This window comes from Notamacropus eugenii, chromosome 2, assembly GCF_028372415.1.
Source record: "Notamacropus eugenii isolate mMacEug1 chromosome 2, mMacEug1.pri_v2, whole genome shotgun sequence".
Classification (NCBI taxonomy): domain Eukaryota; kingdom Metazoa; phylum Chordata; class Mammalia; order Diprotodontia; family Macropodidae; genus Notamacropus; species Notamacropus eugenii.
The window spans coordinates 150,517,338-150,535,953 of record NC_092873.1 but is presented as its reverse complement, the minus strand read 5'-3'; the positions used below and the strand labels follow the sequence as shown (position 1 = coordinate 150,535,953).

The following is an 18,616-nucleotide window of genomic DNA, read 5'->3' as shown; positions in this document are numbered from 1 at the left end:
CCTCCCTTATCCTCTCCCCACATCCTATACCTTGCCATCATAATTCTTTCTGAATGTAGAAGACTTTTATACCCTTCTGGATTATATATATTTATATATTGTTCCCTCTTTGATCCATTCCTGATGAGAGTAAGGTTTTAGCACTACCCACCTTCCCCGCACTAACTTCTTCTGTATCAATTTTTTCCTTATTGCCTCATTTGTATGAGATAATTGATCCTTTTTTCTCTCTCCTTATACAGTTTTATTTTTTTTAGACTCACCCCATCATACTTAGCCCAAGCCTTTCTTTCAGACTACCCAAAATAAAAATGACAGTCGTAATACAACTGATAGTATTTATTAAATGTTTGCCCTTATTGAATCCCTTATAAATTGGTCCTTAATGTTCACTTTATATTTCTCCTGGATGTTTTATGTTGAATTTTCTCTTAGGTTCTGTTGTTCTTGTCACAAATACCTGAAAGTCTTTCAGTTCATTAAATTTTAAATTAAATTAAATTTTTTTTATTCAGGATTATACTTTGCTGGGTAAGTTACCCTTGGTCATAATCCCCACCTCCTTTGCTCCATGAAAATATAGTATTCCAAGACCTACAGTCCTTCAACTTAGTAGCTTTTAGGTCTTTATTGTAGCTCCACAATACTTAAATTATTTTTTTCTTGTTGCTTTCAATATTTTCTCCTTAACTTGGAAGCTTTGAAATTAGGCTGGTGATATTCCTGTAAGTTTTATTCTGGATCTCTTTTAGGTGGTGATCGGTACATTTTTTCTATTTCTGTTTTGCCTTCTTGTTCTAAAACTTCAGGACAGTTTTCCTTGATAATTTGTTGTGATGTTGTATCAAGATTCTTTTTTTATCATAATTTTCAGGCATTCTGACTATGCTTGCATTATTTCTCCTCGGTCTATTCTCCAGATCAGTTTTTTCTGATGAGACATTTCATACTTCTATTTTTTTCATTCTTTTGATTTTTTCTTATTATTTCTTTGTGTCTTAAAATGTCATTAGCTCCCCTTAGCCCAATTCCAGTTTTCAAGGAATTGTTTTCTTCCTTAAGTTTTTGGTTCTCTATTTCAAGTTGGTTGACTTTATTTTCATAATTTTCTTTAATTTCTTGGATTGCCCTTATTTTTTTACTAATTGTTCCTCAATCTTTCCTATTTGATTTTTTAAGTTCTTTGAAGAAGTCTTTTTATGCTTGGGAACCATTCAACATTTCTCATTAAAAAACGGGGTGGTTTTATTTTTTTAGCTTCATTATCTTCTTCTGAATGTGAACCCAGATCTCTATCCCCTTCATAGTTCTTTATGGTTGATTTCTTTTTCCTTTGCTCATTTTATGTATGTATGTATGTATTTATTTTTATACGTATTAGTGTGATCAAGTTCTTAGTACTAAAGTATAGGGAGTAATGCCCCAAACTTCAGGTTCTTCTTACTGTTACTTTCTGGGGTTTGTCCCAGGGCTCAACCTTGGACTCTCCTCTCCACTACTCAGTCATGGCTAGAGCCCTGGGTCACAATGATCTTATTTACTCCCTCTGGTGGGAGGTAGTGATGGCTGCAAAATACAGCCACCTTCTCTTCCCTGGAACTCTCCTGAAAGTGCTCATAGCCAGCAAGTCCCCCACTCCTCAGCTACTGCACTTGCTAGGCATGTGCTAGCACCTCCCCACAGCCACAGCCTGGGACGTATTTGTTCAGCACATCTGTGCTTGGCATCTCTTGACAGTGGAAGGTCCTTCAGTCTTCTCTTCAGCCATTAGACCTGTACACAATCTGTGAGATAAAAGTTTCTAAGGCTTAGACTGCTCCCAGGCTTGTTGTTCCACGGAGTTGCCCTGGAGATGTTTGCATTTCACTTGGGCCAAACCTCTGCCCCCTGGAAATTGGGTCTTTTCTGGGGTCTTACATTGTCTTAGGAGCACGGCTGCTTTAACCTGATTTGCTTATTTCTGCTGCTCTACATTCCCTCTGAGGCAATGTTCTATCTTTTTCTCTGGAGGGAATTTGGAGAACTGAAAGTTTTCTGACCTACTCTGCCATCTTTCCGGAATCCTCTGCTTTTTTTTAGTAGTTCAACTACAATAGGAGATCAGTTTATTTGTTGATTAATATTTCAGATGGTAAAATACTTGTTACATTGTGAAAATTTTGGAATATTTTCCTGTGTGTTACCCTGTGGCAAAAAAACAGAAAGTCATTTTGAAAGGTTTGTAGGCTAGTTGAATCCAAAGCCTTATTGGTTGTCTCCTTCCTTTACTTCTCAGGACCATTTGATAATGTTGACAAACCTGTTGCTAAAATGCTGTTCTTGAAATTCTCCCTATTGGCTATGATACAGTATGTCTAGATCCCCTACTTTATCTCTTTTCATTCCTCTTCTTTTCACATTATTAGCTGCAGGTATCCCCCAAAACTTATCCTTCAGCTTTCTGTTCTTTTAACATTTAATTCCTTGATGAAAACATCCTTTTTCCTAATTTCAGGTAGCTTTTTTATACTGATGAGTCCCAAATTTAGCACTACCCACCCTCCCCCTACTAGCTTCTTCTGTATCAGTTTTTTTCTTTATTGCCTCATTTGTATGAGATAATTACTCCTTTTAGCTTTATTTTGTTTTTATAATCTCCCCATGATACTCAACTCAGCCCAAGCCTTTCTTTCAGACTATGCAAATAAAAATGAGTCATAATAAAACTGATCATATTTATCATACATAAGAAGTAGGCAGTTTGACCTTATTAAGTCCCTTATAATTGATCCTTAACCTGACCAAACCTGAACTTTGATTCTGTAATTCACCCAATTAGGGTTTAAAGTAACCTTGGACTTTTCTTTCTCTGCTTGCCTCATACGGATTCAGTTTGCCAAGTCTTGTCTCAATTTCCGTTTTGCATAAATTGCTATAAAAATTGCTATCACTCATTTTTGTTAATAATAGCAGGCATTTATATAGTCCTTTAAAGTTTGCAAGTACTTTATATGCATTATTTGATTTTTCACAAATATGAAGCGGATACAACAATATTACTATCCTTGTTTAACAGATGCAGAAACTGAGGCTTAGAGAGATTGTGGTTTTCTTATAACAACACAGGTCTGAAGGAGAGATTTACACTTCGGCCTTCTTGACATCCATCCCTATTGCATCAAATCTTTCACTTTTTGTGCCTTTTGGAATCTGGCCTGAACATGTCCTGTACTCCCACCAAACTGATTTACTTGCTTTTTATTCCTCACACATGAAATTACACCTCCCAAATCTCTGTGCCTTTACACAGCGTCATGTATTCTTGGAATTACTCGCTCCTCACTTCTCTTAGAATACTCTAGTTTTGTTCAAAACTCAACCTAAAGTGCCACTTCCTGCATGAGACCTTTCCAGTTATTAGTGTTTGCTTATGTGTTTGCATGTTGTTTTACCCAATACAAGTTCCTTGGTGATGAGGATTGTTTACTTTGTCTTTTTATCCCCAGCACCTAGCATATCTGTCCCTGACGTATAAATGTTCATTACTTTTTAAAAACATATTTATTGAAATTTTTTGTTTCACATCACCTAAATGTCCTTATGTACTCCCCCCGACCCCTTCCAGAGTTCCACCTCTCATAACAAAGATTTTTTGAAAGAAGAAAAAAAATCAGCAAATCCAATCAGTACGTTTTAAAATCTGACAGTATATACAGTGCTTCACAACCATGGGACCTCCTCCTGTATCCTCAAAACACAGAGGAGTGAGGAAAAATTTTCTCTGGCTTCTTCTTTGAAATTGGGCAACATTCATTTAATAAATATTTTTGATTGCTTAATGAGCTTCTCTCAAACTAGTGAGGCTAGTTCTTAGACCCAAAATAATACCTAATAATATTAATAGCTATCATTTATATAGAGCTCACTGTGTGTCAGGTACTGTGCTAAGCACTTTACAATTATCTCATTTGATCCTCACAAACAAGCCTGCAAGATAGGTGCTGTTATTATCCGTATTTTATAGGTAAGGAAAATGAGACAAAAGGGAGTTAAGTGATTTGTCCAACATCATACAGCTAGTAAGTGTCTGAGGCTGGATTTGAAATCAGGTCCTCCAGACTCCAGGCCCACTCCTCTGTCTCCTGTGCCACCTAGCTGCCTTGAAAATAACACATTGGGAGGGACAGGGTGAAAGAAGATAGGGTAGAATAAACTAGGGCAGAGAGGTGTGGGGGGTGTGTGAGTGAGATAGGAAAGGAAGCAGGAACTATAAGTGATTTCCATTTCTGAGTTGTCTCTTTTAAAATTGAGTATTTGAAATTGAAATTTGTATTAGCCTTTAATTTTTTGAACCTTAATAATCAAGCTATGCATTCAAAGCAGTCATAGCCTTTTTCCTATAATGAGTGAGCGAATGGGAATTAAAGTATATCCAATGGAAGTTTCAGTGAATTTTGGCTTATAAGATCTTGTTCTTTTCTTTTTTTAGTACTGGAGAATTCTGCAAAACATTCCAAAAATGTAAATACCCTTTCAAGCCCTAGCCATTCTAATTTTAGTCACAGCACTAGGAATAACTCTGCAAGAGAAAATATGGAGAAGGAAAAGCCAGTCAAACGTAAAATGAAATCATCTACTCTTACCAAGTCACCCACTCCAGTTCAGCAAGGTATGTTGTTAACTTTTCAGGTGTATTTTGAGGTGTGCTAGAATTCATTAATAATACTGGTTCTGCTGTTTGGACTCGCAGTGAACTTTTAGAGTGCCCGTATTATGTTAGATTTTTCCTGTGGGGAGCTGACATAGTATACAACACAAGCCATTTTCTTAAGGAGCTTATGGCATAATGTACAAGTACACCAACAACTTTACAACATGAGAAGTCAGATTGATGCAAAGGAGAAATACAAAGTGCTGTAAGAAATTTAAGAAGGCAGTTTTCATTGAGGGTGTATGAGAAGGAAAAAGGTTTAATGGAGGTGAGCTCTTCATTTATAAACAAATATTCTATGTATCAAGGAAATTTCTACCTTAGCAAATGGTCCATAAAAACTTCATTAACTAACTGTCAATATTAAACACAGAAAAATCAATAACTGGAGGGAACAAATAAGTAATAGCTTATGAGTCATGTATCAGTCTCTTTTTTCTACACTAGACATTGTGTTGTGTTTTATATCCAGATCCTATGAACTAAATATGGAATCTAGCGTTGTGTTCATGTTAAGGGAGTATAATTCTTTACACCAAAATAATTGAGTGAGATGTGGAATTTATTATACAATTTTTCACTTTGATTGTAAAGTCTATTCTCAACTACCAAAATAAGTGAAAGAATTTACTTGAAATCACTTAACTATTAGGAAAAAGAACTACAAGGTTTTATTAACAGATAGGAACTTCTCTGTACTGTGCAAAATTACTATTTAACTTCATTGATATCATCCTACATATAGTTCTTGCATTCCACTCTATATCCGTTATTATATTAGGAGTGTTAAAACTGCTGTCATATCCTTCTAGAATTACTAACTGAATTGTTTTACTATGCTACCAGAAGTGTTTTTGTAGCTCTTTCATAAAAGGGGTTTTGGAGAGAAAGTCCATTGTCAATATATGTTAATTTATGGAGCAATATAAGAGATCATTAACACAATACTATATATAATCTTATCCCAAACTTCCACTTGGTGTTTGTTGTCGATGAGAGAGTAATGGCAGCCAGTGTATAGAAGTGAATAAAATCCGGTATAGTGATATTAAAAAAAAATTGGGAACTGTCACAAAATCTAATTTCTTAGTCTCATCTCTGTTAATTGACTTGCTGTGTGGTTTTAGACAAGTCATATTAACATCCTGTGACTTGACTTTTTTTCTATAGTAATAGTAATAATAAAAGGGTCTTTGGGAGGATTATGCTTTTATTATTTGAAAAAAGTAAAATAATGAGTTTATTGTGCATTATGACAGCCAACAGAAATGCAATTCATCTTCATCTCCTGTAATAATACTCTTATCATTGTGCTGTCTTTGCAGATTGCAAAAATAATGCTTTGGCATCAGGAAGCATCCAAGTAAATGGTCATGGAGGTCAACCATCAAAACTTGTTGTAAAAAGAGGCCCTGGAAGGAAACCTAAATTAGAGGCAAATATAAGCAGCAACGAAGTTGTGCACAAGAAAAGAGGCAGAAAACCCAAAAAATTACAGTGTATGAAACAGGAAAATTCAGAGCAAAACCTAGTACAGACCATCAGAAATGTGATTAATGATGAAGTAACTGCAGCTTCTTCAGCATGCAATTTTCTTTCTGAAACTAATGTTGTAAAAGAAGATTTGTTACAAAAAAAGGGCCGTGGGGGCAGAAAGCCCAAAAGAAAGACAAAGGCACAGAAACCAGATTCAGACCTTATGGTTCCTTCAAGTGTTAAGATGCTAAGAAGAAGTACTAGAAAAAAGACAGATGAACCTATGGATGAGGATGAAGGGTCTGAGGAACTTAAGGGCTCTGAGCCCCACATGAGAACTAGAAACCAGGGTCGAAGGACAGCATTTTACAATGAAGATGACTCTGAAGAAGAACAAAGGCAGCTATTATTTGAAGACACCTCTTTGACTTTTGGAACATCTAGCAGAGGACGAGTCCGAAAGTTGACTGAAAAAGCAAAAGCTAATTTAATTGGTTGGTAACATGTACCAAAACATTTTACTTTAAATGATATAAAGCAGGTACAGTTAAGGAATAAGTAGAACCAAGGCTTCTTCCTTGCTGCTATTATGGATTATGGATGAGAGGATGCTATAATTTGAAAGAATTAGCAAAAAAAAAAAAAAAAAAAGGAAAAAAGAAACTTAAAGAACACTTCTTTAAAGAAATATATATTTTAAATGTTTGCTATTTATTGCCCTCAAATAGGTTATGCATTTCAACAGTCATTTTATTCACAATTCAGAGGGAAGAGGGGAGCAATTTCTGGTTTATTTATGAAAGAGAGATCTGCTTGCACTGTGGAGGTGCATCATATTCCTAGTGACAGAACTTTTCATGCTACAATGTATGTTTATTTTTGACCAAGCAAGGTACATTTCTATTGATTATAGAAGTCTTGTCTCCTAGGAAGACAGAATGTTGCAAAGAGTGGCAGTAAATTAAGAATTGTGTTTCCAGTAAAGACACATATAAAATTACCAAACTTTACTAATCTTTAAGTAATGATGGAAAATTCATCTACAGAAGCTTAGAACAGGCTTTTTGCTTTATCCCATTTCTGCCAAACCTAGAGAAAAATGTTCTTGTAAAAAATATATCCACATTGGAAAAAGTTTGACTGGTGTCTAATTTTTCAGACCTTGATTCTTGTATCAATCACTAAATCTCTGTTTATTGTGCCAAAGACTGAGCATCAGTGCAGTGGGAAGCCTATTTTTGACTCTCCGTACAGCATACAGTTTTCAACAATGAAAAAGGCTGTATATTATTCTGATTAGCAAGTTACTTAAAACTGTGCTAAGATTTATCCTTTTGGTACTTAAAAATAATGCACTGGTGGGAGTCCTTTGACAGAGATGTTTTAGACAAAATAAGTGGTTAAAGGATTCAAGGAAATTACAGGAAAGGTATGGGATTTGCTGTTTACTTGATCTGGATTAATATTTCTACAACTTTAGACATTTACTAGGCTAAAATGACTTACAAAGAAATGTATCTGTGTGTGTATGTGTATATATTGATAAATGGATATATAAAAATATATATACAAACACATACGTATACAATATTACCCAGGTAAAATTCTTTTCAGGATTTTTTAAATAGCACTAGAAAAAAATAATTTCAAAATGTCATACTTTATAGTTTAATTTTAAGAGGAAGATTGGTTATTTTCAATTATAAAGGTTAAAATAGGCCAAATCACTTTTTATGCAATCATGTTTTATACAGTGGTCTCATTGCACATTGTGTTTTTTCTGCACTTTTTACGGTATCCTTATCACGCTGATAAAGTCAATATACACCCTGAAGAAAAATTCCATTTAATGATTGTGCCTTGTATTCTATTTTTTTTTTTTTTGCATCTTTAGTAAAATTAAGTTGTCTATTGTAAATGATAACTATATGACTTAGGGGAATGTATTGCTATATGTACTGCTATGAAAAAGGAAAGCAGTTATTTATTTGTTTATGGTACATTTAGTTATTTTATACCTTAAAAGTCAACTTAAAATATCATTTCTGTTCAAAAAATGTTGTCCATTGCAAGAAAAATTTGAAGAATGTAGTATTTTCTGAGGACTGGTATGGTACAAAAATGTAACCAAAATTTTCAGATACTACATTTTTGAAATGGAATTAGGAAACAATGTATTATCATAACCCAGCTGTAGAAGAATGAAAATCTTTAAATTGAATGTTGCCAAATTAAATTGCATAGTATTCTTTATACATTCTGGTAATGTTAAATATTAGCTGTCATTTAATTGTTCTGCAGAAAAATAATAGTTGATATATTTGGACTTTTTAGTTTAAGTTTATGCTTAGATTTGTGCAAAAATCCTCATGTAAAATTAAGTAAACCATTTTCCAAATTTTGACTGGGTTGCTATGATTTTACATTTTGGAGAAAGAACTAATTTGAAAACTTTGCAGGTTTCTTTATATATTTATTTTTTCTAACGGTTATTTAACTATTCAGTTACAGTTCAGTGGCTAAACCATTCATAATGCAGAAGGTGGAAGGCTTGCTTGGTTGTACAGTAAAATGCAGTCTTTCAGTTATACCATTAAAAATAATGAAGTGTGTGTTTGACCTTTAACAGTGATTAATTTAAAAGCTCTCATTGCTTTTGAAGGCAATCAATATCAGATATATAATTTCCTGATGTTATCTGCATTGTGTTAAAAACAATAGCATTCATCTAAAAATTCATCTTCTGTAAAAATATATACAGATATACATATATATTTTTATGGTGTGTACAGTATAAAGCTATGAATTCATGAGAAGGACCCATATACCATCTTGGAGAATATAATAACACTTCTTCCAGTACAGTGTGTGGGAAGATTCTAACTCTTGAGCAAAGAAATGAGTATTTAAGGTCTTATCTGCAGCACATATTTCTGTTCTGCAAACACTGTATATTTATGACATTAAGCTTACAGTTTTACTAGTAACTAATAGACACTGGTTTCTTAATGAATCATGAATTATTTAGGTCAGGTTCTTTTTAATTGAAACACTTTTAAATTTTTATTAGTAAAACAAGATATATTTAAATTTTATATTTTTATAATTTAGCTTCACTGTGTTGCAAAGGTTTAGTTCAGAAGCTTTAAGTCCTTACCTTTTGTGTGTTTTCTGTTTAGGAAAACGCCCTGAGACACTGATACCAACTCTTTGTGCGATCCCTCTCTCTCTCACTCTCTCACACACACACACAGACACACATATACACACACACCAAGTTGTTCTACGTGAGCAATAAAACAATCTCATTTGTTGGAATAATTTTCATAAACTATCACTTGTTACATGCATGTAATGTATAAAAGCCATCTATATTTTCAGTTACCTAAAATGTAACTCAAAAAATTTGTCCCAAAGTTTTTTGTTTTGTTTTTTTTACAAAACACATAAATGTTGCATATATGCAATTTAAACAGTAAATTATGGCTTCATAACCCTGGCACAGTAGATTTGTAGCTTCATTAATCTAACATTCAGCTCTGATATTGTGGTTTTAGACTATTTTCTGTCTGTAAGTATGAACTGAGGCCAGAGTTTATTAGAATTATTTCCACTGATTTAAGTATCCAATTTCACTGCAACTGAAAAGAATAATGTTTGATTGTCATTATATTATGACAAGTAGTTACACAAATTGTCTTCCTCTTTAAATGTGATTTGAATGACTGTATGAAATATTTGTATACATTTTTATTTGTACAATTTGGGATTGGGTTTTGGCATACTTTAAAAGATGGGATTAACTGATTTAGTATTACTAGGAAATGAATTATGTAAGATATATTATTGACTGACAAAAGGACCCTCAAGCCGCATGTATGTTAAGTTCTAGAACTGTCACTTGTCTGTATGGTGCAGTAGACCAGTCAATACACTGTTACTGTACAAATGTATTCAAATACCTATTTTAGCTTGTTGGATGTCAGCAATTTTTTAAAGATTATAGACTAAATTAGTACATCCAAACTTTGCAGTTGCTTCAATTCTAACAACATTCCATGACATATTGCTCATACCCGCTCAAACTTCAGCTGGAAACAGTCTTATTTTCTGTTTACTACCTATTGAAATTTAATGTTTAAGTAATTTTTAATTTATATTTTATATTTTTCATATTATCTTGCAGTTTTTTATAATTAGTTGGGGGGACTGAGATAATTAAAGGGCTCTGTATTTTCTGCTTAGTTTCTCTACATATTCTAATGTTCATGCACATTGTAGCAAGGAAAGGACTTTGTGCTCTAGGAACGGCCCCAAATCTGAACATTATTTCTATCAGGGTTGCATATTAGCATTTTTATTTCCTTACCTGAACTTTTTTGTTTCATGTTTAAATAAACATTAAAAATTTGGGGGTTTTGTTTTCATTTTCAGGTCATTAAATTCTATAACATTTCATTTGCTATAAGAAGAATTGTTAACTGCTAACTATACTAAATACTCTTAAGCACTCCCAGTGAAGAAAGTTAAGTTTGCTTATCATAAAAAAAGGTAAAATAATGTCTGAAAGCTACAGGTACCAGTTTTGCAGCTCCAGAGATAAACTTGTACACACTGCAATAAAAATACAAGAGTTAAAAATGGTCTGAGCTATATAGTTTTGGGGTTTGGTTTTGATAGCTGATAGCTCTACTTTGTAATTATTTTTGATGCAGATAAATACATCAGGAAATTAACCTTATATGGCACAAACCAAATACATGATGGTGGGTGGTGATATTGTACAATGAATTTCTACATTTAAAGAACTAAGAGGTTAGGTTTTGAATGGTATATCAATGTCCACCTTGTATACATGCATATAAGGCACGTGCACATACATGCTATGTTCTATGTAAGGTTGTGCATGTTGATTTACCAGTATGGTATGCTGTAGAGTATGAGATAAATAAAAGTTACATTTTTGGACCATATTAAAACTGCAAACCAAGACAGGGATCTTATTAAAGATCTTTTAGAAAAAAATATAAATCCTGTCACTTAAGATATTTAGACATGTGTAGAATGTAGCTCAATTTTAAGAAAGTGACCTAGAGGGTTAATTTTGAAAACTGACACATTTTCAGATTTAAAAAACACTTATTTTGTACAGAATACAATGTTAAATCTGTTGTATGTAATAAATACCATACAGTTTCAAAACAAGATAATTCTTTAGCTTTATCCAGTTTTTTTCTTCCAGAAACCTGGAACATCATGTTGTTATAACCTGCAGTATCACAACAGGATAACAGTGCCCTTTCTTTTTGTACATACTGATTGGACCTTTCTTTACTGTTATGTGGACACTTTCTATGTTAGTTTTGATGCATAATTCTTTGAATCCTTTTATACAAACTAGAATGTATGTGTAAGAATTCCTGTCACTGCAATGTAGTAACTACAAACCTATTTTTAAATAAATAGAAAACTTGTTTTTCTAAGCTATTTAGTAGTGCCTCTTCTTTCTCCTTAACTGCCTTTCTGTCATAAATTTTTCCATATACTATAATGTTTTAATCTTTTAGGTTTAATTTTAATTTTGTGGAAGAAGTCTTATGCATTCAGTGTTAAAGTAAATATTTCTATTTAATGTGAGACTTCCTAGGAATATCCTCATTAGGTTTCATTTGACATCTACCTAGTGGTCAGACTTAGATCACAAACTGTTGTGCTTTTTATGGCAATCTGAATTTAAAGTCCACAGTTCACTATGTTCTACTAGTTAACTAAAAAATGAATTTCCCGTGTACATTAAATTGTCTAATGAGACCTAAATTTCAATCCTGTAAACCAGGAGTGGCAAAGAGCTTAATAAATACTACTTGACTGACAGAAACAAAAACCCTAACCCTAAATGCACTCCAATTCTATCAGTTGTTGTTATTACCTCACAACTATGATCTTGTTCATTTCCCATCACTGGTTTACTTAAAAGTAATGGGCAGAGAAGCTCTTGGCCAGGTTACCTGCTGGGTGCCAACAATCAAGCAGATCGACCACTTTCCAGTCTAGTAACTGTTCTTTTAGAAAGGGCTCACTGATTTCAAAGGATAGGAGAGAGGACATACCAAAGAGCTGATGATAGATGAGCCCCCCAAAAATGGGCAGGATGTTTTGTAACAAACTGTTCCTTCCATCCACCACTAAAGTCTTTGTGTTCTTTATTTTTACTGTAATAGACTGTTTGACATTTATCATTTGATGTATTTTAGTACTTTAACTTACTAGTTAACTTGAGTTTTCAAGCCCACCATATATCAAGGTTGATAGTGAGTTGTAGTGTAGACTACTCATTAATTTGGCTGTATATGTGATATAGATGACAATTTCATTTACTGTAAGTAGAGATGAATCTTTCAAAACTGGGCACTCCTTAGTCATTTATATATAACAAAGAAACTGGAGTTCTAAATGTAACAAACTTACAGAGAGATCACTGGATTACATAATACTTAAAACAGAAAAGGCGCTATATTGTACTGTTGTGGTTGTTGGAGATCATAGGATCATAGATTTAGAACTGGAAGACATCTTTGATAGAGTCCAGACTCCTCATTTTACAGATAAGGACCCAGAGAGGTAAAAGGAATTGTCCATTATGTAGGTAGTAAGTGCCTAAGGGAGATAAGAACTCTTCTGACTTGAAGCTCAGCCCTCTTCATGTACCACACTTCCCTCCAGTAATGGCTTTTCTATTTATCTTTTCTCTGTAGTTGCAAATCTTAGAATGTGGTTAGTCTAGATACTTTCAGTGTTTAGATGTGTATAGAACAAGTGTTGTTTATTCCTGGTATTTACACTTTTAAAATTATTTAACCCATTGTGGTTATGTAAGAGTGCATGAATTTACAATCAAATCAGCTAATGACTTTTCTATTTTGTAAAAAAAAGAGCAATGTTTTTGTTTCATTTTCAATTTTGAAAATATTTTTCAAGTTTTCTATTTTAGTGTTTAATTAGGTCTTCAGTTTTTCCCCCCTAGCATTTTATTTGCATTCCCAATTCATTGATCTGTTCTTTCCCCGTATTGTTAAAAAAAGAAAATGTTTGAAGATATAAATTTTCCAAAGGACTGCTTTGTATGTATGCTGTCTCATTGTTGTCACTGTCTTTAACGAAATCACTTTTTTGATTTATTCTTTGGCCCGTTAGCTCTTTAATTTATTTAAATATTCATTTAGTGTCCAGTTTATTTGGTTTTTAGTGGCCCTGTATGTAATATAATTTTTGTTGCATTGTGGTCAGTAAAAGATGTGCCTAATATTTCTGCTTTTCTGCATTTGTTTGTTAGGTTTTTATGTCCCCAAGAACAAATGGTAGAGAATAGTAGTAACATAATAGAGAAATATACATATTCTCTTTTCTGTTTGCATTTCGTAATTGGCAGAGGTCTATCATATTTAATTTTCCTAAAATTTTACTTGTCCTTTTTTCGTTCTTAGATTTATCTAAGGATGATAGGGGGTGTACTAGGGACCTATATTATTAGTTTTATCTCTTTCTAATTAATTTTTCCTTTCAATATTTAGAAGCTGTACCATCCAATGCATATGTTAAATATTGAAATGAGTTCATTTTTATCTCTAAGCAAAATAGTTTCCGCTCTTTAACTCCATTAAGCTGCTTTTTTTGCTGTTAATTATCAATATCAAAAATTTGAAAAGAATTCACAAAACATAAAGAAGAAATAAAGGATATTATTAGAACAGTTTTGCCCAACTATATGCCAATAAAACCAACAACTTAAATGAAAACTTACGAAGATATACTCCAACAGAAAAATACAGAATTTAAACAATCTAATTTTAGAGGAAAACCTAAATGAAATAAATGAACTTTCAAAGAAATCTAAAGGACCAGATAGATTCATATTCAAAGAATATTTTTGCTAATTCCAATATTACATAAACTACAAAAATAATGAAAGAAATGATCCTACCAAATGTGTTGTATGACACAAATACAGTCTTGTTACATAAACCAGGGAGAGTTAAGACAAAAAAAGGAAATTAGACTAATATCGCTTAATGAACATTGATGCAATATTAGTCAAACGTAATATAACACTGAAGACTATGTACTATGTCCAGGGTGAATTTATACCAGTTATGTAAGGCTACTTTAATACTGAAAAAACTAAACCATATTTTTAAAAAACATGAGTTTACCAATAGATAAAGAAAGTTTTTTTTAAAATGACATTTATCTCAAAAAAAACCAAAACAAAACGACAACAAGTAATGGTACCTTCCTTAAAATGATTAACAGCAAATATCTAAAACCAGGAGTTCCCATTATATGTAATGAAAACCAGAATGCTTTCTAATAAAATTATGGGTGAAGCAAAGATGTCCATTGTCACACTTCTGTTTGACATACTACTACTTAGTAGTAATGCTGCCCAAATCAGTAAGACAAGAAAAGTAAGTAAAGGGAATAAATAAAGAGAAAGAAAAGACAATTTTTTTCAGCTCATATGATGATGTATCTAACCATAGAGTCAACCAAAAACCTATTTTTAGTTCAATTTAAGCATAATAGGTTATACTTTAACTTCTCGTTTTAATTCTATTTCAAGTGTTTTTCTTGGAGTCAGTTTATTGTTTTATTCTGCTTTATAATCCATCTGCTATCCTTTTCTGTGTTACCAATTTGTTTCAGTTACGATTTTCAACTATATTTCCTTCCATCCTGACCTCTTAATTTTCCCTCTTTTGTCCCACCACTCTCTTTGCAAAGAAGGTGATGAAATAAGAGTTTACCTAACACAATCCACAAATGATATTTCCATTCTCTTCCTCTTGTCTCACCCCCAATCACAAGATTTTTACTCTTTTTCTTTTAATTCCCCCTTCATACTTCCTTCTCTAATCTTGGGGTTTGTTTTGAGCATTAACACCCCCCTCTATTTTTCTTCTCTTTGTACTCAAATAGTTCCCTAGAATGTGTGTATGAGAGAGAGACAAGAGAGAATGTGTTCAGCCTTTTGTCTAGTTTGAAACAGGTTCGTGGAAAAGCTACATCTGCCCAACTCTTCTTCGTTTGTATTCTCTTTAATTCATCCATCATCATCATGTGAGATAATGAGCCCCTGCCCCCTTCAACATAACCCTATTTCATTCTTCTAAGACCACAAAAAAAAAAAAATAGTAACATAAAAACCCAAAACACTATAACCAGGTTGGATGTGTACTGGGAATGTAGGGTTGGTTGCCCCCCCCCCCCCCCCTTCATGCTTCCCCTCCTGGAAGGAATTAGTGTTTCACTTGAAAAAGAGGCTAGAGATGGCTTATCCTACCTCCCTTTGAGCCATAAGACAACCTTTTCCTCATACTTGGGCCTCTCTATGCTTAAGTATTTTCCCTAAATGTATAAAAATATACATAGCAACTCTTTTTGTGGAGGCCAACAATTGGAAGCTGAGGGGAGAGGGTGCCCATCTATTGAAGACATAAACAAGTTGTGGTATTTGAATGTAATGGAACATTACTGAATGATAAGAATGACAAAATGGAAAGTTTCCAAAAAAAAAAAACAAACAAACTGGGAAGACCTCTATGAACCAATGTAGTTTTAAGTGAACAGAACTAGAAGAAAAATGTGTTTAATAAAAGAAAGAAAAACAACCTTAAAACTTCTGATCAATGTGACAACCAGTTATGGTACCAGAGAACTGATATGGAAAGCTGCTTCAACCTTGCTTCACCTCTTGATCGAGGTGATATGATTTCAAGAAGCAAACTAACAGACATATTTTTGGAAATGGCCCATGCAAATTGAGTTGTGTTATAAGGACTTTGTTTTCTTTCCCCCACCCCCATAGATGAGGTGAGAAAGGAATAAAGCAGACTCTCCCTCAAAAAAAGAAAGAGGGTCATTGAGGCAGAGAGAAGACAAATATGACAATGACAGAAGGATTGTGTGTTCATCTTTTGTTCTCAAAGAAAACCATGACATCAGAGAAATGATGACATGACTTGCACTTGACTTTATTTTGAGTGAGGGAGGGCTGTGCAAGATCACCAGCCTCACTTAATGATAGAAGACAGAATGAATGGTATAGTTTTATAAGTTACTAATTAAACTTACTATATACTTAAAAGAAAAGTGCATTAAAAACATCTGTGGGTTCATGGATGGTCTTTGTCCCACATCTACAGAAATGTACATGTTATTTGGTATTTGTTACTTTTAGAATAAAAAATATCTTTACAAAAACAAAAAACAAACAAAATCATTAAGAAGTATGATGGAGAAGAGAATTCTGGGAAGATGGTGTAGTAGATCAGAAAATTTCAAGCTCTGAAGATTTTCCCCCACAAAAAAAGATGAAATAGCACCTCAGGGTGAACATAGAGCAGTAAAAAGAAATAAGAGTAGGGGCAGAACAGGGGTCCTCCTGGGACAATTGGAGAAGATCTGAAGAAAAGTCCCAGGATGAGGTTTGTTCCCTGCGAATACCTCCAAACTAGGTCCTAGGTCCATTTAAACAAGTGGCAAGTCCTAGGATTAACTAGATTGGGAAGCTAGGTTGGCCCCACAGGAACTTTTACCCTCTGAGACAGTGAGAGATGTTAGACATCTGAACTGGGAAGATTGAGGGACCCTCTGCTAAAAAGGAATGCCAGACCCAGCTGTGCTGTGGAGATGATTTGGTGGGGATAAGAAGGAACCAGCAGATGCCTGGTGAGTGGGGCAGGGATGCTGCTGGCTGTGGGCACTTATAGGAGCCTGGAGGTCTTGGTTCTACTTCCAGGATAGAGGGGAGAACTGAAGGAGGATCTGAGGATGGAGGCACCACACTCCATGCCCCAGGACTAGAGGTGATTATAAAAATTAAGCTACTACAAATAAAAAGAAATACACAGGCAATGGAGAAAGAATCCAACCATAGAGAGTTACTATGGGAATAGATAAAACCAGTATTCAGCTTCAGAGGAGGATACTGAAGCAAAGTTACCCCAAAGTAATGCCAAATGGTCACCTCCTCAGAAAGAGTTCATAGAAGATCTTTAAAAAGACTTTAAAAATCAAATGAGAGAGAATGAGGAAAAACTAAAAAAAAAAAAAGCCAAGAAAAACAAAGTCAACCAATTAGAAAAGGAAACCTAGAATCTTAAGGAAGAAAATGACTCCTTGAAAAGTAGAATTGGGCAATGGGAAGTCAGCAAAGTAATAAAAGATCAAGAAATAATAAAGCAAAATATAAAGAATGAAAAAATAGAGAATCTGAAACATCTCAGAAGAGAAACATTATATCTGGAGAACAGATCAAGAAGAGAAAACATAAGAATAATCAAACTACCTGAAAACTATGATCAAAAAAAGAAATCGATATGATAATACAAGAAATAGTTAAAGAAAACTGACCTGAAGCATTAGAAAAAGAGGAAAGTAGAAATGGAAAAAATCTATTGATCACTACCTGAAAGAGATCCTGTGAGGAAAACCTCCAGGAATATTACAGTCAAATTCCAAAGCCCCCAGCTCAAGGATAAAATATAATGAGCAACAAGAAAAAAAATTTAAATATGATGGTGCCACAACTATAATTACACAAAACACAGCAGTGGCAACACTAAAAGACTGCAGGTCTTGGCACACTATATATATCAAAGGGCAAAAGAACTAGTGTTCTAGCCAAAATTATCATATCCATCAAAGCTAAGCATAATCCTGAATGAAAAGAAAAATGGACATTTAATGAACCATCAGACTTTCAAGATTTCATTAAAAAAAACTGAACTTAATAGAAGATTTGATGTACAAAGATAAGATAAACATGAGGTGTATACCAAAGGCTAACTACAAAGAACAGACTTTACTTTTTATGTATGTAAAAGGCAAAATGTATATCTAAGATTTATTAGTAACTGGATAATTCATAAAAAAAAATACTGGGGTAGAGCTGAGTATGAAATGACTTTAAAAAGCAAAACCATTTAGAAATAGCTAAAAAGACTAATCATACAAATGAAGTGCAAGAGGAAGAACTGACACAGAGGAATTAGATGGAGGAGAAGGGCTGTTAGGTCTGGAAATCTATGTTTATCAGGAATGTGTTTAAGAGAGAACAATACATACATGCATACATACATATATACATGAATATAAAAGTCCTCTAAATTCAGAAAGAAATAAAATACTAAGGGGGAGTGGAATCTAAGGAAGGAATCTCAGAGGGGAGGGTGAAGGAATAGGTTAAGGGCAGGATATAGAAAGGTGTTAAGATGAATAGGAATGGGTGGACAAGGGAGGGATCCTTGGAAGGATAAGGAAGGGATCTTTAGGGAGAAGGGTGAGGGAACAGGTCAAAAGAGGGTACAGAAGAATTATGGGAATGGGAGGATAAGGGAGGGATTCTTGGAGAGGGATAAGGTTAAGTAATACGAGGACAAGATAGTGTGT

At 33.8% G+C, this 18,616-nt stretch overlaps 1 protein-coding gene across 2 annotated transcripts in view; it reads left to right on the top strand.

The window, feature by feature from the left end:
* Nucleotides 1–6,829, top strand: part of PHIP (PHIP subunit of CUL4-Ring ligase complex) — a 182,572-nt gene extending 175,743 nt beyond the window's left edge. For both annotated transcript variants that reach the window (XR_011974371.1, XM_072642656.1), the window contains 2 exons: nt 4,469–4,648; nt 6,016–6,829. Coding sequence is in view for 1 of the 2 variants with exons in the window: in XM_072642656.1 (XP_072498757.1) it covers nt 4,469–4,648; nt 6,016–6,668 (833 nt within the window). In the remaining variant the exon portion in view is untranslated. The remainder of the gene's footprint in view (nt 1–4,468; nt 4,649–6,015) is intronic.
* The last annotated feature ends 11,787 nt before the right edge of the window (nt 6,830–18,616 follow it).